A 23782-nucleotide genomic window follows, 5' to 3' on the forward strand; every position below is an offset into this window, starting at 1 on the left:
CCCTGGAAGGGTAGAATATTGTGTCTTATCTCGTTCAGACGCTTATGTACGATTCTGGGACTTTCGGGTACCAGAAAAAATGGCTGACCCTATGCATGTCACTGAAGAAAATCCCTAGTTCAAACTTCTAAATTCAGAAAATGTTCACCTTGTCTCTCGACTTTGGAATTCGTTGATGAACTCAATATTAGTAGGAGAGGAACACTCACTGTTTGGATCGGCACTTAAGGCCTATTTGTTTTTTAGATGTTTCTTCAAGATTAGGTACAGACAATGCTCATTCAAGTGCAATACAAATGTAATCAATCGGTCATGTGTTCATCCATCCATTTCCTTACTCACAAATCAATTCTTTATTAAATGTATACCTTTCTTCATATATGCCTTTGATCATTCATTCTCCCAATTCAGTCATTAATGTATTCATCCATTCATGCTTTTATGTATCCATTCATCTCTGCCCAGCAATGTATCTATCCATGCAAGAATCAATTCAATCATCCATCATCCTGCATCCATGTAATCAATTGGGTCGTCATCCTTCAGGTGGAAAGACACGGCGGCATGTTTTTTACACATATATTGAAATAACTTATCATAACCCTTTCATCACCACCATCTCTCCATTGTATTCCGCCCACCCCACCCCCGCCCCCTCGCCGGGCGCACAGAGAAGTGATATTTCAGTGGTCGAGGCGCTCGCTGGAAAAACATAATCGCAATGACAACTGATAACAAGTCAAGAGCCCAAGCGCGCCCCACTCCACCCCAAATAAATCTTTGGCACGTGTGATTTTTACTATTTAGATTGGAAAGCGGTGAGATGAGACGCTTCCGAGTTGGCATCAACTAAATTAAAAAGTGGGCGCTCATATATATCTGTGGGTTTATTTTCAAGGAGAGAGTTGCAGGGTGGCGCGAGCGCAGAGGACTCCCTCTGCCGCGCGATCTCGCAGCCCCCAAGCCAGCTCCTTCGCATATCAAGCAGACCCCCGGCAGGGGGTCGCACCGTCTCCAGAAAGAGAAAAAAAAACGCCAGATCCTCTTTGAAATAATTCAATCTATTTTAATGACTGGTTGCGCCATTCTGACTTCAAAGGGAGCCCCGGTCCTCACTCCTGATTGGCTGAGACGGGACCCCCCTTTAAATTGTGCAAATAAGGGAGAAAAAAAGGGGAAAAGTTCTTGGGCAGGGAGTGCATTTGATCAGTGTTGGCTGGAGGTAGAGAGGAGAGGCGCTGCCCCGCAGGTGCCGGCTGCTGACACGCTGCTGGGACTCATCGCAGCGAGAGAGTTTCAGCAGAGGAGTCTGTGCAAATGAAGCCTTAATTGTTGTGTGGACACTCATGGCGGCCATAGCCCAGCAGAGAGCGGATCACGTTCTGCAGAGCTTTTTACAGGTCAGTGTGCACACAAAAGTATTTAAACGCCAAGGGCGATCGGGAAGTGATCCACAACATGCAGTCCCGGAAATACTTTTCTTCTATAGAATGTCATTGCATTGTCCACCTGACTGGTGTGTAATTGTATAGCGTCGGCTTGACCAAGTAGGTTTTTCCTTATTAATACATTTTAGTTTTATATTTACATGTTCACGAGCAGCGAGATGCAGCGCAATCAGTTTACCCATATTTAGTGCGTGCCTGAACCAATCGTACATATTCACTGTCAGCAGCTTGAAGACACACTAAAATACACAAACGGGGACGCGCAGTTTCTTGACTAAGGTCGTTGGGTGGTGGCCATATTCAGCAAAGCGGGGACTTTTCTTAATTGGCTGCGCGGTGCGCTTCCTATGCACTTGGCTCTGTGTCCATCCGAGCTCTGCTGCGTTCCTGGGAAGGGTACAGTGGCTGTTGGTGTGCTTGGAAGCCTTGTGTAGCTGAATCCTCGCGCATTTTGCTACAATTGTTGGGGGGGGGGGGGGGTTGTGCGTCCACTTCTGTAACGATACTGTTCCTCTAAAGTAGGTAGTAACATTTACAATTGACGGATTCCCTATTCCCCCCTCATTTTCTCGCCCTCTTACAGTTTATTCTACATCAAGCCCACAAAAAAACATACATAAAAGGTGTCAACGTTTTTGTAATTTAAGAAGTGTACCTTTTCAGGGCCGTGTATTTTGTTGTGTGTTTCAGATTTTGTTGTTTGATTTGCTCTTGTGCTGTGTGAAAGCACTCTCTCGTGCAACGGGGATACATGACGAGCGCACGGAACTGGGTGCCCGGCCATGGTTATGTGACCGTAACGAGCCAGGCCGCAGTCATTCATTTTCTGGGCGCATCTTTATTCATTTCCCTCTCAACACGAATCACCTGCCTGTATTCTGTGGAATTGAAGTCTGCATGTGATCTTATATCGAATGTTAAGTATCCCACGTTTTGGGTTTCTGATGTTTCAATGTGACCCTTGCTACGTGCCTCTCTAGCATTGTAACCCTTAGCGCTTAGAGGCGCAGAAGCAGCTGCCTAAACGGGATGCAGCCTTTCCAGCGCCAGGGTGCCGTTGAGTTGTTGGGCAGCGCCAGGGTGCCGTGAAGTTGTTGAGCAGCGCCAGGTTGCCGTGGAGTTGTTGGGCAGCGCCAGGGTGCCGTGGAGTAGTTGGGCAGCGCCAGGGTGCTGCGGAGTAGTTGGGCAGCGCCAGGGTGCTGCGGAGTAGTTGGGCAGCGCCAGGATGCCGCGGAGTTGTTGTGCAGCGCCAGGGTGCCGTTGAGTTGTTGGGCAGCGCCAGGGTGCCATGGAGTTGTGTGGAGGTTTGGCAGCGCAAGGGTGCCGTGGAGTTGTTGGGCAGCGCCAGGTTGCCGTGGAGTTGTTGGGCAGTGCCAGGGTGCCGTGGAGTAGTTGGGCAGCGCCAGGGTGCCGTGGAGGTTTGGCAGCGCCAGGGTGCTGCGGAGTAGTTGGGTAGCGCCAGGATGCTGCGGAGTAGTTGGGCAGCGCCAGGGTGCCGCGGAGTTGTTGGGCAGCGCCAGGGTGCTGTGGAGTAGTTGGGCAGCGCCAGGGTGCCGTGGAGGTTTGGCAGCGCAAGGGTTGCCGTGGAGTTGTTGGGCTGGGCCAGGGCGCTGTGGAGTTATTGGGCCGAAGGGTTTCTCAGGCTGCTGCACTTCGGATAGGTAGTACGGCACTTCGGTAGCTGCGCATCCTGGTGGCGCTGCGCAGAGCAGAACACCTTTTTTTTTTATGTTTGAGGTGTCTGAAGTTCAAACATATAACTCGGAATTTATGCTAGTTAATGCACGGATGTGATACAAAAGGCGGAAACAGAGAGGGAATCTCTGCTCACTGCTTCCGGCTTGTTCTGTCTTATGTCCGTGCCTTACCCGGAAGAAACCCAGAGAGGTATGTTCGATCTTTAGACACCTCAAGCGCATAGAAGCAGGCGCCGGCTCCTGGTTTATGGCAGGGCAGAAGCACCTCTTGGCCGGCAGCTACATTCCTGATGGTCCAGTACCATCACCTCTCTGCAGCGCTCGTCAGCATGGCTCTGTGCCTTCCTGGAGAGCACAGCATGTACCAGCAGGGCTGCTCTAAATGAAATAGGCCAGAGAAAGAAGACTTTTTCTTGGCTGGTGTACTTTTCATTGACGCTACATGCCAGCCCTTCTGAAGCAGTCTGGGACACTTACATTAGACAGAAGCAGCAATTTTCTGCTGTGCTGGTTGTCTTTATCATTTGTTCGTGCCGACATTTCTCATAAATGGTGCTACGCGTGCAAAGGGGGCAGCAGGAGTATTCCTGAGCAGGGCTAATATATGTTTATTGGGTTGGTAGTATACTGTTCTGCAGAACTGTCATTCTCTCAATTACAAATGACTCCGCGTTTCAACATTTCAGTGCAGTATGTCTCAATGATGGCTTTACCAGTCACTACTACTTGAGCACAAGGGCGACGTGAGAAGTGTGGACGGTGCAGCACTCAAGGTGCAACAGCCGTGGTGATGAACACATTGTGTACATTTACAGCGGCGACGCACCGTTGGTGTGCTCTGTAAAGGCACAGGAGCCACGCAGTAGCCCGGTGCGTTCAGTCGGGCTGCCCCTCCCCTGTCAGGAGGACGGCTTCACCGCGAAAGGACCGCACCGGCAGCGCCTCCCACCGCCTGGTGGGAAAGCAACAAAACCCCGGGTTACAGAAACCCACACTTCATATGTGAAAGGCAATGCATAGTTTGGCCCTACTCCGGATTCCAGTTGTATGCATGTGTTAGCCTAAATATATGTCCTGTGCTACATCTCTGCTCCTATTCGCAATCATGGCAGATAGTTTGGGCACCTTCATTCAAGCTGTACTCGCTCATTTGGAAACAATGCCTCGCCGGCTCCCGGTGCACTTGTTTGCATGTTTCAATGACCGGGTTACTGACGTCAGAGGTTCTTCAAATGTGTTCTTTACAAAGTCTTCCAAGTGTTACTCTTCCAATGCAACACAGTCCGCTCCTGGCCAATGAGAGAACGCCGTAAGATCTGATTATGTGGTCTAAGTTAATGACAAATGTGTGGTAATCCAGTTATCAATAGTTTTCGTTTTTCCTTATCTTTTGCACGGTCTCCATGGAGATTGGTGGGTATTGTATGTATTGCGCTGTAATTGGTGGCGCATTGTATGCATTTCATTCTCGGTTGGGGTGCATTGTATTTGCTGACGCAGACTGGGACACGTTGTAAATGTATTGATATAGGCAACAGGTTCCAGTCAGAATAGGGCCAACCGAAGACGGAGGCAGAGGGACTCGGCGCACTTGCCACCCTCCGGACAGTGGCTCGTCAGACGGATGCAACTTGTTTTCTCTCTTTCCTTCCGTCACTGGAGCTGGGTCACACTGTTTCAGTTTCACTCCGTTTACTGGTATGTTGGGAACATTTCAGAGAAATATGGGTCAATTGTGTTCCTTTCACTTGGAATGTGGTTCATTGCATATTCACTTAGACTCGGGCTAGTTTACGTATTTCATTTTACTTGGTGCTTTTAGGCATTACTTGTTCCTCAGTGCTTTGGTGGTGGGCTGTATTTATTCAGTGGGACTGCTACTTCATTGCAGTTATTGGACTAAGGGCGTGCGTCGTCTACTTCCTTGTCTGCTCCTATGCCACAGTTACAGGATGCCTTGAGCCTCCAGCGGTTGACTTTGCTCAAGAATGTTACTGCATTACATGCGTATATGACTGCATATGAGTCTTCCCACATTATTATCTATTGCCGCCTCGCACGCTCACCCTCCAGCCTTGCCTGTCTCCCACACTCTGTGATGATTGCCCTGCCTCAGGCCTCATGGACTCTGCCACTGGTCCAGCTCGAATGGAGGTCCCTGCATTCACCGCCCTGTCCCTGAAACCTTCCCAGTGGTGTTAGCGCTGCACTCTGAACAGCGACGCGGCGCGCCACTCTGAGGATACAAGAGGGTTCCGTGGAAAATGTTTCCCAGGCGATTCTCTTCAGCCTCATCAAAATATCACTTCTTTCAAGAGTTAATTTCTTTACTCCCTTTTTAGCTAGCTGGTAGTGTAATTAAGTGGAATTTATATTTAGCTTTCCAAAAGTATTTTCTTTAGTTTAGCTTATTAATGATTACAAACGCAATTGATCGATTGGGGTGGCGCTCAAATTGTGGCCTCTCAAAGAGGGAAACAATACGTGTATTGACGCCTTTTTAAAAGCTAGGTCATGTCCAGAATAAAAGGTGTGCACTTTTACTCACACCCAAAAGGATGAACCTTGACATTGTGTTTAAGAAGCTTTCACTGAGCCCTCACGCACCAGCAGAATAGAATGTGCGGCCACTCGATCCAGTACTGTTTTTGCAGACAGTTCTGCTTAGTTTCTTTCAGCAAACAGCAGCCCACACGCGGGAACATAGAGGCCCCCATTTCGGAGAAACGAGCATACAAGTCCCAGAATCCAGAGCGCTATCGACTGGAAAAAAACTAGGACGGACCCGAGGCCTTTTGGGAATCATGTCAAGTTTTAAGAAGAATGAGGCCGAGGAGTGCCGCAGGTGCGGATTTCACACCCGGAAGTCATGCCTGTTAGGCGCACACCTGTTTACATGATCAAATCTTGGCCACACAAAGATGCTCCTTGGCGCGGTCTTGAAAATTAGGGACCTGCAATGTAAAACGAGTTCCCACCTGGATCAACGTGAGCTTAGATGCCAAAAGACCCCGCCTCAAGTGTGATGTCGTAAAGCAGTCTTGGGTTTGTCGCTCGGCATGTTGAATGTTGGTACTTGAAGTTTTGCGTTTAACGTCGTACCGTGTGGACTCACGGTCGCTGTACATTTTCTTCTTACCTTTTCCTCCATCCTACAAACTAGCGTTCAGCACGAACCCTGTTCTCCGAACTGTTGCTGCTCTGTGTCCACCCCAAATCCACCCAGGAAGCCCAGGCCACCCCGCGCGCTCCAGGTCAGGTTTACTCTAGTTCTGGGCTGCCCGCCACTCATCGGCTCCTCTCGGTGCTAGATGTTGAGCACACACGCCTCCCCTTTCAAGCAGCCGGAGCGCATCTCTTTTACAAATAAAAGTGCCAGTGTCTCATCAAACAGTTTCTAGGCACAACAGGCATCTGGGGAGGGGCGTTACTTTCGTTTCACAGTTTGCTGTCACCTGACATCCTCGGAGGTCGGGAGGGGACACACATGGAGCGCGGAATTTGTTTGGTGTGAAAATATTCATTGGTTCCCCCCCTCCTTGCCTTCAATCAGTGGTTAATCCCTCGGCTTCCTGCCAGACCAGCCCCCTCCTCCCTGGAACAAGGAGCAGGTGAGGAGCTCTGGTCCCAGCCAGGACGGCTCGCACAGTAGGGACTGCAGCGTGGGTGACCCCTATTTTCTTTCCTTTTTGGGGAAAGGGGGAACACGGGGAAATGTGGGGTCCGTGATTGGCCCAATCCCAGACTCCGGGATATGGCGGATTGTGTTTATCGGCAGCACACCTGGACACGCGTTCACCAAGGCAACCTTTGGCGGCACACCTTTATTCGAGATCCTAAGAACTACGTATAACGGGTTGAATTGAAAGTGTCTTATGTCAATTCTGGACATGACTGGGAACACGGGAGTACGTTTCCAGGAGATGCAGGGTTTGTGGTCCGGGTTACACTGTGATATGGTGAGTGCATCTGCTCCTCTTTGTAAAGTTTAATAAATTAGTGTATTCTATGGACCTTTCATTGTGTGCGGGTGGGGTGGTGGTGGGTGGGTGTGTGTGTGTGTGTGTGAGAGGGGGTTAATGTCGGAGGTCCATGAATATTTCGCAAAGACATGTGGAAATTTCGTGTACCTAAGTCTAGTTAAGTCCAGAGATGGCTGGACGAACATTTACTAAATTCTGGGGCCCACTGTACCTCCTCGGAGAAAGCTAAGGCAAAGATTACCACAACATTCAATGAGAGATGCAATTTTTAGCAGCCAGTTGCATTCTGGACGCCGCAGTCCCTGAAGACAGACATTAGTAAAGCCATACATTAGTTGTGTCGTTAACAGCCTGCAATTTTTTTAAAAAAAACTTTTGGGGGCAAACATGCAATAGACATAATAACAAGTGGAAGTAATATAAAGTAAAGATTACACAGTATAAACACGGCGAGTTTGCAAAAAACGCACAAAACTTTGTCCATTAGGACCGAATAATTAACTACTTTGGAAATGCAGGGACATTTTAAAGTTGCAGATTTTTAAAATCTGTTATTTCTCTTTCCAACTGGAGAGTTGCTGAAAAATCCACACGGAATATTATTGGCTTTATTATTGGCTGAGAATAAAAGACACACCGGCTCAACTTTAACAAAATGGATAAAGGGGGTTTTAAGTACTATTTCTCGAATGCACTAGTTTATTTTCAAAGTTGTTAACGCTTTTGAGAAAAAGTCAGGGTTATGTAATTGTAAGGTTAGTAAACGCTTATTGGAAGCTGAGAAGGAGGGACTCGTTATTTATACCTTAAAAAAGTTACCTGACACTCCTGTCCTTCCTGTCTGAAATGACATGGACGTAAATATTTGGAGGATTGGTGAATTTATTTTATGGGGATATAGTGAAAGTCTGACATGGACCTGGTTTGGATAGGCTGGATTCCTATCCAATTTTCAGGATAACTCACAGACCTTCTAACAGATTTCCTTCTAGATTTCTTTTACGTAAATGTGCCTTGTACCATCTGGAATACATGGATCGAGTCCATCCGATCTGACTGGTCAATGTCATTTCTTGTTACTTATGAATAGGTTTGCTATCTGCATGTTTAAATAATACACCTAATTTTAGAACAACTGTTTCCGTAATGGATGCAGCGAGCTCCAGACCCTTCAGGACTTTATTCTGCTCCTCAAAACTTTTGGATTTAATGAAGGATCGGGGAGTATTTAAACTGCGGTCCTCAATGCTGTGACCAAGCAAGGCTCAGGGTATCAACTATGTAATTACTTCCTGTTATATTTCTTTAGACATAATCACAAGGTGCTAAGGGGAAAGGTAGGGCTACTCATGGAGGTAGGGTTACTCCTACAACCATATTCCCAACTTTCTTGGAAGACCTATAACCGTTGCAGGTATTCAGGAGTCATCCAATGTGGAGGCATTTATCCAAACGGAAAGAGGAAGCCAACACTAGTACAGTTATAAATGTAACATATTTGCAATGGTTAATAGTTTTTTCTTCCTCCAAGGGGAAAATAATTTCCTCGCTGGGAATCCCTTGGCTGGCACCAAAACCAAATTTGGATGTCTGGGTCCCTATAATTTAAGGTGATATACTCTCGGAGTTGTCAGAGATGAATCCGATTGTTTTCAGGGCGGCACTCCACTTGCAAATGGGCTGGGTGTTCACCACTTTTTGAAGGTATCCATACACTGATTTACTCACCCTTGAAATTACTCCATACTAGTAGTATTTTACAAGTGGGTAAATCCATTCACAAAAGCAAAACTCGGCATTCTGATTTTGTGAATCAGAAATGTGTTTATGTATGTGTTTGTATTTCTAGGGTGCAAACCTAGCCAAAAGGCGGAGTAACATTGGACCGGGTCAAAGATGAGCATAAAGTCAACAAGTAATAGGAGATGATGGTGGGTTGTGGTTGGTTAATGCATTATGGTGTAGTGTTCTTCAAAAAGGCAGGTCTACAACTCTTTCCTAAACAGGAGCATCGATGGGTGGTCCTGATGGATACAGGGATGCTGTTTCAGATCCTGGCTGCATAGGTGGAAAAGGCCTGCTGTTGTGTATCTTTCTTTCTTACCCTGCTTAGTCTTCTGACTGCTGGTGTCCTGGCTGTAGGTGTGCAGAGAACCACCATAGATGGTGATCTTGTCTGCAAGATAAACAGTGGTGCTGGTCGAGATGGCTTTGTAAATGATGCAGCTGCCTTTAAAGATGGTGCGGCCGGCAAGGGGAGCAATTGGAGTTGCATCAAGATAGTGATTATCTTGCTAATGGAAATACTGTTCTTTGCATAGGGTGGGTGTACATGGGCAAATAGCTTTGTAAATTAAGCCCTCAGTTTGAGAAACAACCCACTTGCATGTAACAGTAGTTTTGAAGTCTAGGACAACTAGAAGCTTTCTAAATACAGTCACTAGGTAGCAGCATAATATACAACATGTAGCACCAGTACAGCTTTATGGAAGCAAATGTGTTTGAACCTCCATGACTGGAGTCTGGCTCCCTTAAAGCTCCAAGAGGTGTGGCGAGGTAATACAGAGATACAGTAACGTCTTGTGGTGCCTAGGGAGAACAGGATAGCTCCTGGGTTTCCAATTCTCTGAAAGTAACCAGTCTACTTTTTCCTCTGGATTCTGGTACAAATAACCCTCAATTAAAAGTCAGATGAACAGGACTACAAATAAAAAACCACAGAGAAGAACACCTGGACTGGGTGAACTATTCTGGCATAGAACCGAGCTTTGGGGGTGTAACCACCACACACATTGTTGTTGAAAAACCACTATATAAACCACTAGTTTGAGTAACGTGCCCAACTGTGGAAGCCTCACCTTGAGAAAAATATTAAGTTGTGGAGGTTAAGTCAGAAGTATTGTTTCTAGTTATCAGCTGTTTAAGAGTTCTGGGCAATTGAAGCTGTCTAGGTTTTAGGTTTACGTTTTTAGGTTTTAGTAAGTGGCCAAAAAACCAAAGGTTTCCTGGCACTTATACTGATATTGAATAAATCTGAGCCTGAATGGTTCAAGTAAAAACATTTTGAGAGCTTTTCTAGAAGGCATCTGGCGGCTTTCTGCTCTGAGTGAGATGGGCTGAGCATTCCTTGCTTTTGGTGTCACCACTGTGAGCGCTGTACCTCCTATCCTGGCTTTTCTGAGTTTAGGCACTTTAACTAGCAAAGCAGAGGTGAAGCGTAGTGCTCTGATTGGGGTTCATCTTTGAAAGAGAGCCGAGTTGTAAAGCTCAGCATGCTTCTCCATGTGCACAGCTTTGTGGCAGTAGGAAAGAGACTTGAAAATGCATCTTTTCTCAATTGAGAGCCAATGAAGTGATCTCAGATGCTGAGATATGTGCTCTCTCTTTGGGATTTTGAGGATCAGCCTAGCTGTTGCATTCTGACTACCAATCACTTCTTAAGCCAAAATTATAAAGACAGTAGAACATGCAAAATTACTTGAACTCACGTTTTTTTTCTGTTTCTTTGCACCAGGACAGAACCCCTAACTGCTCTCCGGAAGGTGTGCTTCAACCCTCTATTGCGTTCCTAGCTGCGACCTGCGGACAAGTTCGACCTGCTGCCCCCTCCATGGCTGAGTACGCGTCCATCACCTATGAGAACACTGGGACCACAGCTGGGATGTTCCAGTTCTGGAGCAATGAGGGCCAGGGAAGCATGAGTGCCCATGCTGTAGCATTTGGGGCGCCAAAGGCCCAGTACTCTGGTGGGTACATTCAGCAGGTGGGCCCTCATGACCTACCATTGACACCGCCAGCTGATCCTGCAGCCTACTCCTTTGAACTATCTCCAGTGAAAGTTCTGGCCTCCCAAGTCCAAGCTGGGGCCTCTTACCATCTCCAGGAGGCCCCTGGTACGCTACAAGACTACTCCACCTTCATGCAGAGTTCAGCAGGCCTTACACAGCGGCACTTCACTGCTGGGCACATGGAGGACTCCCACTGGTGGAACCTGCAGCAGACCAATTCTAACAATCTCCACTCTTTCCACTTGGGAAGACCCTTGGTCCTGGGACCACAACCCCAAATCACAGCCCTGCTGCAGAACTCCTCTAAGAACCTATTAAGTGCAGCCCGGCGATGTCGGAGGTGCAAGTGCCCCAATTGCCAGACTTCAACTGGCATTGAAGAGCCTGGCAAGAAGAAGCTCCATGTTTGCCACATGCCAGGCTGCAGCAAGGTCTACGGCAAGACATCGCACCTGAAGGCCCACCTGCGGTGGCACGTTGGCGAGCGTCCCTTCGTCTGCAACTGGATCTTCTGCGGCAAGACCTTCACCCGCTCAGACGAGCTCCAGCGTCATTTGCGGACTCACACAGGTGAGAAGCGTTTTGGGTGCCAGGAGTGTGGCAAGCGGTTCATGCGCAGCGACCACTTGTCCAAGCACATAAAAACCCACCAGACCAAGAAGCCCAAGGGTTTGTTTGGCATCAGCCCAGAGAACATTAAGAAGGAATGACTTGGGGTGGGAGGTGGCCTTCTGGTGGCTCAAAAGAAGTCATGACAGTTTTGGTGAGCATTCTGGAGAGGACCAATCGAAGGTGCACTGGAAGCCATAAAATGATGGAGGGACATGCCTCATGTGCCAACGTGATGGAGGGACATACCTCTGGCAGCCATTGTGGCTTGGACTATTCACAAGTGATGAACATAGATATCTATTTATAAAAATCATGGAAGACTCCTACGTTAACACACTTGACTTTCGTTTCCTCGTCCACAGCCAATTTTATGTTCTGTTTATTATTTATGTTGCAGCAGTAGCTAGGCTTCCCAGACGTCTGACAACTTACTACTAGGAAATGTTAGTTTATGGTAAAAATGTTCACTGCTGCTAAAGAGTTTCCCCCCCCCCCCCCCCCACCGATCTGCACCTGGGGTCAATTCAAATTTGGGATTTCATTGGCTGCAAATACTGGCCGAATAGGTGGTCCAGTTGCAGCCCCTTATTAAAATGACATTTGAGGTTAGGCTGTAAGGTGAACGATCTTTTCCAGTATATATTTTTACGGTAACTGTTTTGGTTATATTTTATGTTTCTTTATAAAAGGATGGTTTGAGACAGACTTAACAACTCCCTGACCTCAAATTACCTTTCCAATTTGTTCTGGTATTGCTCCCTGGGAGCTTGCTGTAGGCCTGCCTGCCCCACAGTACACTGGGCAGAGGCGGAAACTCGGGTAGACACATACTCTGATTCCAGGCCCTAGTCACTGGGTGCTTAGAGTAGCACTGCAAAGCATGATGGGTCCAGGCATTGAGTTCCAAAGGCGAGGGAGTGGAATCTGCTCGTGCAGAGCACCTACCCCTGAGCCTAACCAACATCTCATTATCTGGTGAAAGTGTTGGTGAATCAGTGGGATACAGAACACCAACCCTCCGTGGAGGTGAACCAGTGTTTTGATTTAAATAATGGGCACAAGGAGAAAAATAAGTGAACTTGCACATGCTGAGCGTTGTGTAAAAGTTCCTGCTTCCATCATAGTTCTCGAGAATCTGCTTTTAGAAATTCGGAGGGGTGCCCATTTGCGTGATTGCCATTGATTGCTCCAGGTGATCAAATGCTAATCCACTCGACATGGGTATCCCAAACGGCAGATGTAGAAGTGACAGTGCACCTTACGTGGCATTCTGATAACATACTAAATGTTAGATTCTATATAAGTCTCCTGACAACACAAATGCAGTGATTTTTACAGGGGTAGACAAATTAAATATGGTCAGCCTTTAACACAACTGTACCAGAATAAAGGAAGGGCGCCGCCACTGTTAAAATAACAGTGCCTCTCTTCTTCCAGCTTGTTTAGCATTGAGGAAGAATATTTGCATTGCCTTTTTTTAAGAAACGGTTATAAGACCAGGCTCTTGGTTCATTATAGAAGCACTGGAGCAGGCTTTTATGGATTGAGACCTATCAATGTTTTCTGAGAATTCAAGCTGATTTGAAGGGGCAAGACTAGGTACACATGTATGTATATTGATTTTGAGAAGCTTTTTTATGTGAGATAACCAAACAGGCAAGTTAATCTTTGTTTAGGGGCAAAGTACGAGCTCGAAAGTTTCTCTTGGGAGAACTGGAGGAGAGTTTGGTGAAGATCTGGGAGAAAAATCGTCCCCTTCTTTATAGATCCCTCAGATGGCGAAAATGTTCACACAATGCCAAAAAATGATAAAAAGTGGGAAACATCTGTACAAAAGTACATGGAGATTAAAGTGTGAGTTTTGTACCCTTTGCTTAAAAGACCAATTGCTAAAAAACAAACCTGCATCCGATTGTAAAGTACCCTCTTAGCAGTTACATTTACCCCACATTATGGAATAGAAGTAATCCATCCTTCTCCTAAAACTCCATAACCTAGATATAGTCCTACTCCAATAGCCCAGATTTACCTTAAATTTGCCAAGTCACTTGCACAACCTCTTTAGCTTTCCTAAAATGGTTGGAATTTCCCATACCAACATGTCCATTAAATCTGCGCAAGCGTGACAAAATCCTACCCCTCAATACTTTCAAGTCGCTGTGTACTGGGTGAAGAAACCGAGCCCGTTCTTCATATTTACATGACACATGAAATCGCCCAGAAGCAGCACAAATCTTCTACAATGGATCATCAGACTGCTTTTTTAAGAAATCCATTGTGGTGAAATCGCTCCCCTTGCGCACCAATCTCTTGAAATGCATCATGCCTCATTATTAAGTCTCCTTCAATCAGAGAGAGGCACTCATCACATCCCCTGTTATGAATACCATCCCTAACCTCACCCTTATGTTTTGTTATAATCAATAAAATAAGACGCCTACAACTCAAATCTTAAAATGAATGAATTGTCCCCAATATGCTCAAATCTCAGGCACTTCTCACGCTCGGGTTAATTCACAATGGATAAAATCACACCTCACCCTCCACTCTTCTTAAAACTAAGTAATGACTCACCCTCACCTTACATCACTTGCAGAATCACACATTTCACCCTTACACCTCCTTAGAAGGGATGCAAATGCCTAGCTCGCCCTCACAGCAGTCCCCTCAGACTCCAAGGTCATGAAATGACTCACCTAACTCTGCCATCCTATAAAGCTGATGCACTGGACGAAGACATACAGCCCATGACCACATCTGTTTGGAATGGATGGAAGCACCCATCTGAACTTCCTAAAGCAAAGCAAATCACTAGCCTCATTCTACACCAAAAATAAATTAACCAAAGCAGTTATCCATCCCTCTCCTCAGCACCACACCCCCTCGAGATGGGTAAACAGAGTGGCTCCTCCACAAGTCTAACTAAAACGAATATACTCGCCCCATCCTCTAAAACCCACTTAACCATGTACCTTCACAGATGATCCTCACGCAAGTTTAGCAAAGAAAGGGGGTGCTTTGAGTCAATTGCATTGCTTTTGTTGGAAATTGAGTAATGTGAATCGGTGACTGCTTAGCATTTAAATGCACATATAATGGCTACGTTTGAAGATCTTGGCTCAACAGTACAAGGTTGATTAGCCCACTTGAGCTGCGAGGCTCGCACCTTTCTCATTCTATGTGCTTCTCGTACCCTTGAGAAAATTTTAGGTCATTGGTTTGAAACCCCTCCGCTTTAGGTATATTTTCACTCATTGGGAGACATCCTCACACCTTGCAACACATTATCGTAACTTGTTCTCGCTCACTCTGCATCAGTTTCACAACTTGAGGCAGAAACTCGCTGACCCGGGCACTAGCGTCACACATGAGAGCATTGTCTCACTCATTCCCTAGCGAACTCGTGCTTCCCAGACCAGTCTCATTCACTGGCTGTAGATCTCTCTCCAAGGGTGCAAGCCTCATGCCTTGGAGCAGAGTCCCACTTATCTGGTGTGAATTTCACACCATGGTGCACGTTCTCTCTCACTGGGAGGGCGTCACATCTCGGAATCCCAGCTCCCTGATTTCGCACGCGCCTCATTCTTGGTCAATCCAGTGACCACAATTCACTTTAATTGATCACTGTTTTGGGTGGCCATCTTTCCCTATTTAAACACTCCACCGCTTTCAGATTGAACTGCATCTTTCCTGTTTTTATGTGATGAAACCATGTCACGTATTTAAATTTGATTTAATGGTTGTTGTTTTTTTATAAAAAAAACAATTGTTGAAGAATTTGATTTGTTTTTTTCTTGACTCTGACTTTGCACAGTGTTTAATGCACCTGCTTTTGTTCTGTAATATTTAAAGTGAAAATCGAGTTTTCGGCGGGGGGAAATCCAACCGTGCTTGACCATAAACAATAAAAAAAAAATCTCATAAATCTATGAGTTGAAATCGATCTATATAATGAAGTGGGACTATTATTGTGACTGGAATGTAATCGGAGAAATATGACTGCCGTTTTCCTTTAACAAATGTACCTGAAGACTACACCATGTGAGAATGTACTGGAATTTAGAGGCTTGAAACAGAAAACATTTGGTTTCTGGGGAACAAGTCCTGCTATATGGGTCAATGTTCCAAGAAAATAACTGGGGCTGTGCCAACTGTATCATCCAGCCATATTTCTCCTTTGTATATCATGAGTGACGGCCAAAATAAAAGTTCCTTGTTCAGCATCATGGCTGATATATATATATATATATATATATATATATATATATATATATATATATAAGGAGGCTAAGACTGCAGGAAAAAGGGCTGCTTGGGATCTTGTCTTTTTTGTATAGCTTCAAAACTGATTATTTCAAACTTTACAGCAAACATAACTTTATTTTTAAAGAAGAGGTATTTATTGCAATTCGGGGGTAGGAGTTCCACACCGATAACCTTTCCCTATCCTCTTGCAGCACCTTTGGCACTGCTTAGGTCTCCAGCTCTTGCCTTGTGTAACGCGATAGTGCAGGAAAGTCCATGGTATAAATGGCGCTAAACACATTGGCCGACTCGAAGTCGGTAATACCAGGATGACGCACTGAAATGTCAATACTTTATTGGGAGAGATGGGGTCTATTGGAACATTTTCTGGAACCAGTCATCTGGAGTTCTAATTTCAGCTTTAAGTTGCGCAACTCTAAAGAGATCTCTGTATTAACTTGGATCGCAATTCCCTTTTTTGACCACAATTAAAAAGAAGCTAGAAAGCAGTGACGTGGTTATTTACTACAGCTGCGCATCTATAAAGTTCGTTTAACTTTTTTCATATACAAATGTACCTAAAATTTTCCTGTGCAATTTTACACAGGTCATGATTCTGTATTTTACAGCGTCACAGAATTCCAACACGTTGTTTTTAAGTAATCAATAGTAACGTTTTTCTCTTTAATTGATTTTTGTTGCATAATATCCCACAAGTAAAAAGATTTTTATTTTTCAGGAAAAGGGTCAATTTAAAATTACTTGAACACATGCTTAACTTTAGTAATGATATTCAACAAATAGTGCTGCTAATACTAGTGATGTAAAAGTGAACACCCCCATCCAAGAGTGTCAGCAGTGATCACATCAGTGCATTAGGCAGGGTTTCCAGCAGTAATGTAAACAAGGCTTTGACAATTTGAACTGAAATATTACATAGGTAGTACATACAAACCATAGCTGCAATCCCCCTGGCACCAAGGTATAAAATGGAGTAATAAATCTCTCCAACTCAAATGATAGCTTTAAGCACAATTTTAAAATTCAACTGAGTTGTTAAAATACACACATTTTTATCTTGAGTACATGCTTTTTAAGTTTGGAATACATATAATAACTCAATCAAGCAAAAGCTTTTGATAGTCATAGGCTGAGCTACACACAGGAGAGCCACTCACAGGTAGCTCATAAGCTACTTGTTGGAGACACCTGGAATAGGGTGACCGGGTTTTATAAACTGAACTGAGAAATGACACATTCTCGAAAGTAGAACTACAATGTTACAGTGACTGCAAGATATATTATGTCTTCAATGACAATGCTTACCAATTTTATCAAGCATTGGCAAAGCCAATAGGTCTTCCTTGGCATGCATAGAATTTTGATTTATTTGCAAATTATAGCAAAACTACGAGATATAAAGACGTGGTCTGGAACTGAAGTACATCTTTTTTCAGGTTGCTGCGCACATGATCAAAAAAGATGCCTATGGACTGCCCTGATGCTCCAGGCAATATGATGTTACAGGTGGAAGAAAATCACGAAAGACACATAGTCCAATGGATGAAGAGGGTTGATGAAAGGCCCTCCATATATGTTTATATGTATGCCGTTTTATTATAATACACAGGATTCTATAATCCCTGTATTAATGACAGCCTCTAATTGCTTTATAAATCAATAAACTTGTAACACACCCAGTCTCAGATTATGAAGAAAAAACATCATAACTTGACTATTATAAGTTATTAAAGTAGAGTTCTGACTTCACAATGCCTGCTGCCAGAGCAAGCAGCCAAGGTGAAAGGCAGGTCAGGTCACAGAGTATGATTGCAGCAGCTGTTTAAAGCAACAAAGGGAACATTGCGTTTCTTTATTCTGCTCTATTTTTATAGTTTACAATGACAGGCAGAGGGCACTCCTTATATAGAGAAAAGCTAGAATCGTTCTACATGTTTCTGCTTATTCCTTACTAAAACTGACTTGTATTCAACGGTTTCTAATATCTGAATGCAACAAATATCTAACAGATTTTTTATGTGTTTAATTTTGCACTAGAGGTTTTATTTTTATTCATGTTTACTAACATGCTCTTTCATATGAAAGCGCTATGCACAATCTTTCTTTTAAGTGGTTTGGGAGAAAGGGGATAGTGTGAACATGCATTATATGGGATAAAGTACCCCCATATATATATGATAAGGATACTGCAAGTCACCTCGGAGTTCCATAACCATATAAAGGAACTGTGCCTTCTGCATCATTCCTCTATATGGTTATAGAACTCCGGTGACTTGCAATATCCTTACAATGTATGGCAGGGGGTACTTTATCCCATATATTTTTTGGGGGGGAAATAGGAGGCTGATGAACAGCTAAAGCTGTCTCTGGAGGTAAAAAGGGATAACAGTGAGGCACTAAGACTACAAGTTCAATATTTTAGTGGTAGTAACACACCCAGTATGGGCCAGATTATGAGAGAGGCTACTTTAGATTCTGGTAATCCATGGGATCAGGAATGTTTCTGGACAGTATTACCGCATCTAAATCTGGAGTGGGGAATAACCAAGCGTTTCAAGATTTCCTGGGTCAGACTCTCTACGGACTTCACAATTCTGTGGGGATTTGTGAGAGAATCTTGGGTAGTAAATGCGAGTGGGGATCCTGTGCAGAGTTGGATGGGCATTAGATGGAAAAAGAGCTTCTGGGCTGACAAGAGTAAGCGTACCGTACTACCCCCGGCCCAAGGAGGGGTTCCGTTGGGTTGCAGTTTTAAGCTGGAGTCTAATGTCATTTCACTGACTAGATTTTTCAGCCTAAAGTTATGCCCGGTGTTTCCTCATCCAGGAAAATAAAATCATTCACTGGAACACTAAGCCAGTTAGAATCAAGCAGAGTGGCAACCTATTTACTCATAATAATATTAGAGCCCACAGCACAGAAAGCTCTTAAGACTAAATCTCGCTGAAAACAAAAGTCAGTAGTATTTATTCCAAATACTGTCCATGATTCAATCCGGATTCTACACGTAAATTGAACGTAATCTCTGTTACATCAAAGGCAGACAACATGTGTATTGGTACAACAGTGACTTTTTCAAGGCATAAAATGTATTTGCGACAATTGTAGGAATAACCAAATAAACCATCTGGAACATCAGTTTCCGTTGAGGTAAACAAAAATTAGGCGTCGTATCAAAGTATAATGAAAAGTGGACGTACAGGTGATAATTGGCAAGAGGAAATATCCAAGTAAATGTGCCTGGTTAGACTGGATGTAGGAATGGGCACACAGAATTTGGGAGCTTATCATGGCCCTTATTCTTAGAGTCTAACAATTGAACACTTTTTCATCATTACGTGCACATTCAGTTGGATATTCATTCTTGCTACTAATCACCAGGACATCCACTTTTCATTACTTTCATTGATACAACGCCTGATTGTTGTGTACGTCAACGTGAATTGATATCCTGGGCGGGTTTTTGTTATTCCCATAATTGTCACTAATAGATTTTATGCCTTGAAAAAGTCGCTGTCATGACGAAACACATGTTGGCTGCCTTTCATGTAACAAAGATTGCGTGTGGAATCTGGATTGAATCATGAACCATGTTTTGGATAAATACTACTGACTTTGTTATCCACAAGATTTAGTCTTTTGGACTTTCTTTGTTTTGGACACTAATGCGAGAGCTTTGATAAGAAAACAAGTTACTTACCTGTAACTACAGTTATCCAGTATTGGTATCTTTCATAGATTCACATGCCTGAATCATTCCCCGTCGCCGAGGCGGGAGTCCCCGGTAAATAAAAAAGTAGTGCCAAAATGTTAGTAGTAGTAGTAGGCCCAAAGAAAAGGCCAAAAGCCTATATCTTAGCAGCCTATCTACCTCCTTATGCAAAAGGAACCAAGAATTTGGTAACAACCAATCAGACACCAGCACCCTTCTAGAACCCTCTCAGCAGAGCCAGTTCTCCTCAGATTTTCATAGCACAAGTGGGAAGTGAACGTCCCAAATTATATAGAACTGACTCTACGGGGAGGAGGGTGGGTGCATGTGAATCTATGAAAGATACCAATACTGGATAACTGTAGTTACAGGTAAGTAACTTGTTTTCTTATCCAGTATTGGGGTATCTTTCATAGATTCACATGCCTGAATCAGAATAGCGAGCAGTATACCAAGTATACAGTCGTTTGCGGATGGTGGGAGACTATTGCTGATACTCCCAAGTTGCATCCACAGCTTATTAATAAGAGGTATAAGAAAGAATCTTCAAATTCGAAACATGCAAGCCATAAAGAGGAAACAGCATGTAATGCAATAACATTGAAAATGAAAGCAAATCATTATTGTAACACATTGCATTGTTATACCAAAGATATCCACATCTTGCATATTAAAATATGAAAAGGGTACCTGAAGATATCTCAAAGAAACAGATGTCGTAGTACAGCTTGCGCAACTGCTGCATCATCACAATGCGTAGATTGGAGGCAGTAATGTCTTGTAAAAGTGTGGACATTTTTCCATGTCGCAGCACGGCAGATATTTTCTAGAGTCACACCAGCAAACAATGCTGTAGATGCTGCTACTGTTCTCGTGGAATGGGCCTTGGGTTTCCTCAACAAAGGCCTGCGAGCCTTGTCATGGCAGAAAAGTATTGTAGATGCTATCCATCTGGCAATGGTGGACTTTGTAACCTCCTTTCCCAGGGTAGTCTGGCCATAAGCCACGAACAATTGATCGGACTTTCTAAGGTTCTTTGTTTTTAGAAGATAGAATTTAAGACATCTCTTGATATCGAGAGAATGTAAGGCTCGTTCCACTGGAGTAGATGGATTAGGAAAGAAAGTTTTTAACGTCACTGGTTCATTAAGATGAAACTGTGAAGGCACCTTAGGGATAAATGTTGGATTAGTTCGGAGGTGCACGTAGTCTTGAGTGAAGTGTAGAAAAGGTTCCTTTACAGTAAACGCCTGAATTTCACTCACTCGTCGAGCTGATGTTAAAGCCAGAAGTAAAGCAACCTTCCAGGTAAGGAATTTGAGGTCGGCCTTGTGAATGGGTTCGAATGGATGCTTCATTAATTGCATTAAGACTGTGTTGAGTTCCCATTACGGTGGCGGAAGTCTGACCGGAGGAAACTCTCGGAATAGTCCTTTCATAAACTGCTTAATTAAAGAGGATGAACAAAGAGAAGGGCCATGAGCACCCCTTCTGAATCTGGAAAGTGCAGCTAAGTGGACTTTGACTGAAGGGAAAGAAAGTCCAGATCTTGCCAGGTGTAACAAATAAGGAAGGATCTGTTCAGCAGGAGCATCCACCGGGTGCACCTGGTTTGCTTCACACCAGCAGCAAAACCGTTTCCATTTTAGACGGTAAGTTTTTATCGTGCTGTGGGCTCATGATTTCGTTAATATATCCCTACAGTCTTGAGGGATATCCAAGTCCTTAAACTCTAAGAAGTCAGGAGCCATGCGTGTAAATGTAGGGACTGAGGGTCCGGGTGGAGAACCTGACCTCTGTTCCTTGACAGCATTGTGGGCGTCGGGAGAAGACGGATCGGCTGGTCCTGTGATAGCAATAGGAGCTCCTGAAACCAGTATTGGCGTGGCCATCTGGGTGCAATCGGGATGAGACGACAGCCCTCCAACTTCATCTTGCGTATGACCTTCGGTACTAGGGGTATCGGGGGGGGAAAAGCGTAAGCACAAATCCCTGACCATCGCATGGACAGGGCATTCCCCCTTGAGCCCTGTTGAGGGTATCTGCTGGCATAGAAGCAGCATTTCTTGTTCTCCTTTGTGGCGAACAAATCCAGCGGTGGTGTTCCCCTAGCTCTGAATACTCTGAGCACTTGAGCCTGCTCTAGCTCCCATTCGTGGCAATCTGATTGGGATCTGCTGAGCGTGTCCGCTAATGTATTGCAGAGACCTCTGAGATGTTCTGCTCTGAGGGTTATGTTGTGGAGTGTGACCCATTCCCACAACTCCTGAGCTTCCGTGGACAGAGTTGCTGATCTTGTTCCTCCTTGTTTGTTCACGTAGAACATGCTGGTGGTATTGTCGGTTCGAATCAGAACCGAAGAACCTGCAATCCTTGGAAGGAAAGCTTGCAGAGACAGGAAAATTGCTCGCAATTCCAGACTGTTGATGTGTTTGTCTTTGTACTCTGGAGACCACTTCCCCTGTATCTGTAACTCTTGGAGATGACCTCCCCATCCTTCCATAGAAGCATCGGTAGTGAGGACAAAGTCTTGAATCTTCTTAATGAAAGTGAGCCCTTCTGATAGGTTGGGAATGTGGGACCACCAACTTAGAGCGCTCTTCATGCCCGAACTGACTCTGAAGATGTCGTCGAAAGAGCCCATCGCCTGCTGCCACTGAAGGTGTAACTCCTCCTGCAAGGGTCGCATCCGGAGCCGCGCCAGAGGGACGAGGTGTATTGCAGAGGAGCACATTCCTAGGAGCGACGCGAACATCCGGACAGAAACTGACTTTCTTTTGGAAATCCGGATTGCTAAGTTTTGCAGACGAACCTGCCGTTCGTGAGATAAGAATGCCTTGCAGCGGACGGTATCTAACAGAGCTCCCAGAAAAGGAAGGATCTGCCTTGGGTGTAATTGAGATTTGCTCCTGTTGATCGTAAGCCCCAGAGAGTGGAACAGACGAAGAGATGTTGTCACGGCATTCTTGACTGATCTTTCCGAAGGACCCTTTATTAACCAGTCGTCTAAATACGGGAAGACTTGGATTCCTTGGGATCGCAACACTGCTGCCACTGGAGCTAGGCACTTCGTAAAGATCCTTGGGGCAGATTTTAACCCAAACGGGAGCACTTTGAACTGGTAATGGGCGCCAGCCACTGTGAAGCGAAGATACTTGCGATACTTCGGATGTATTGGGATGTGAAAGTAAGCGTCTTCCATATTTAAAGAAGCTAGAAAATCTCCCTCGTTGAGGCAACCTAGAATTTCTGCCAGAGTAACCATGCGAAACCCCTGCTTCTTGAGGAATCTGTTCAGATTGCGAAGGTCTAAGATTGGGCGCCACTCCCCTGATTTCTTCTTGATGAGAAAGAAGCGGGAATAGAAACCCGTCCCCTTTTGAAGTGCAGGAACCTTCTCGATTGCGTTCTTGAGGAGCATCATTAAAGCTTCTTTGAATAGTAAGTGAAGATGAGGGGGTCCCTTGGGTGGTGTGCTGGGTGGCTTGGTGACAAACTCTAAGGTATGACCGTTGTGAACCAGGTCCAAAACCCACTGGTCCGACGTAATTTCTTGCCACTTGCTCACAAAAGTTGAAATTTTCGCACCCACAGGGAGGGGAATAGGAGTGGAAGGCGCCCTGCAGAAATCATTGCTTCCGTGAGGTGTCTCTTCCCTGATTCTGCGATCTTTTTCGTCCACCTTGACGAGAGAAACCAGACGTGTTGGTCTGTCTGTAGGAAGACTGATAAGATTGTCGATACTGAGGCTGGTACCTATTCTGTTGGGTATGATAATTCCCTCTGGATGAAAATCCACGGCCTCTTGCTCCTCTGAAGGTACCGCTTTTGTATTGCAAGGAGCCCAATGATCTTGCAGTATCAGTATCGGTTTTAATTGCTTGAAGTGCGTCATCTATATGTTTTCCAAACAATGATTCGCCATCATAGGCCATATCCAATATTTTTGTCTGGACTTCTGGCCTGAACGTGGTAGCCTTAAGCCAACCCTGGCGCCTGAGAACCGCAGCCCCAGCCAACTGGCGAAAGTTAGTATTCACAATATCCAGAGCGCAGTCGATAGTCTCTGAGGCTGCACGCTCACCCTCCAACAAAATCTTTCGAGCATCTTGTCTGTTGTCCTCTGGGATGAGGTCGATAAAGCTTGCCATTTCTGACCACATTTGGCGGTCATAACGCCCTATTATCGCTAGGAGTTGGCTGCCCTGATGGAAGCAGCTGCCATAGTTGAAATTTTTTTCCCAATTAGATCCAGTCGGCGTCCTTCCCTATCCGG

The 23782-nt window shown here is 45.0% G+C and overlaps 1 protein-coding gene across 6 annotated transcripts; it reads left to right on the forward strand.

Moving 5' to 3' along the window:
• Positions 1-1217: 1217 nt before the first annotated feature.
• Positions 1218-15471, forward strand: LOC146856435 (transcription factor Sp5-like). Of its 6 annotated transcripts, none has more exons than XM_085654584.1 (2): positions 1218-1400; positions 10643-15471. In XM_085654584.1, exons 1-2 carry the CDS (start codon positions 1347-1349, stop codon positions 11624-11626), a joined length of 1038 nt encoding a protein of 345 aa, XP_085510710.1. In that variant the 5' UTR covers positions 1218-1346; the 3' UTR covers positions 11627-15471. The 6 variants fall into 6 exon arrangements, with proteins under 6 accessions (XP_085510710.1, XP_085510714.1, XP_085510712.1 ...); XM_085654588.1 differs by having other exon boundaries at positions 1262-1400; positions 10648-15471; XM_085654586.1 differs by lacking the exon at positions 1218-1400 and adding an exon at positions 4692-4843.
• The last annotated feature ends 8311 nt before the right edge of the window (positions 15472-23782 follow it).

Source organism: Triturus cristatus, chromosome 4_1 (assembly GCF_964204655.1).
Source record: "Triturus cristatus chromosome 4_1, aTriCri1.1, whole genome shotgun sequence".
NCBI classification, from domain to species: Eukaryota; Metazoa; Chordata; class Amphibia; order Caudata; family Salamandridae; genus Triturus; species Triturus cristatus.

What these genes read in the sequence shown, in the direction of transcription:
- LOC146856435 (XM_085654583.1), top strand. Translation starts at nt 7,021, where the DNA reads ATGTCAATTCTGGACATGACTGGGAACACGGGAGTACGTTTCCAGGAG. An exon ending in CCGGGTTACACTGTGATATG is followed by an intron (nt 7,105 to 10,642) that starts GTGAGTGCATCT and finishes TCTTTGCACCAG; the next exon opens with GACAGAACCCCTAACTGCTC.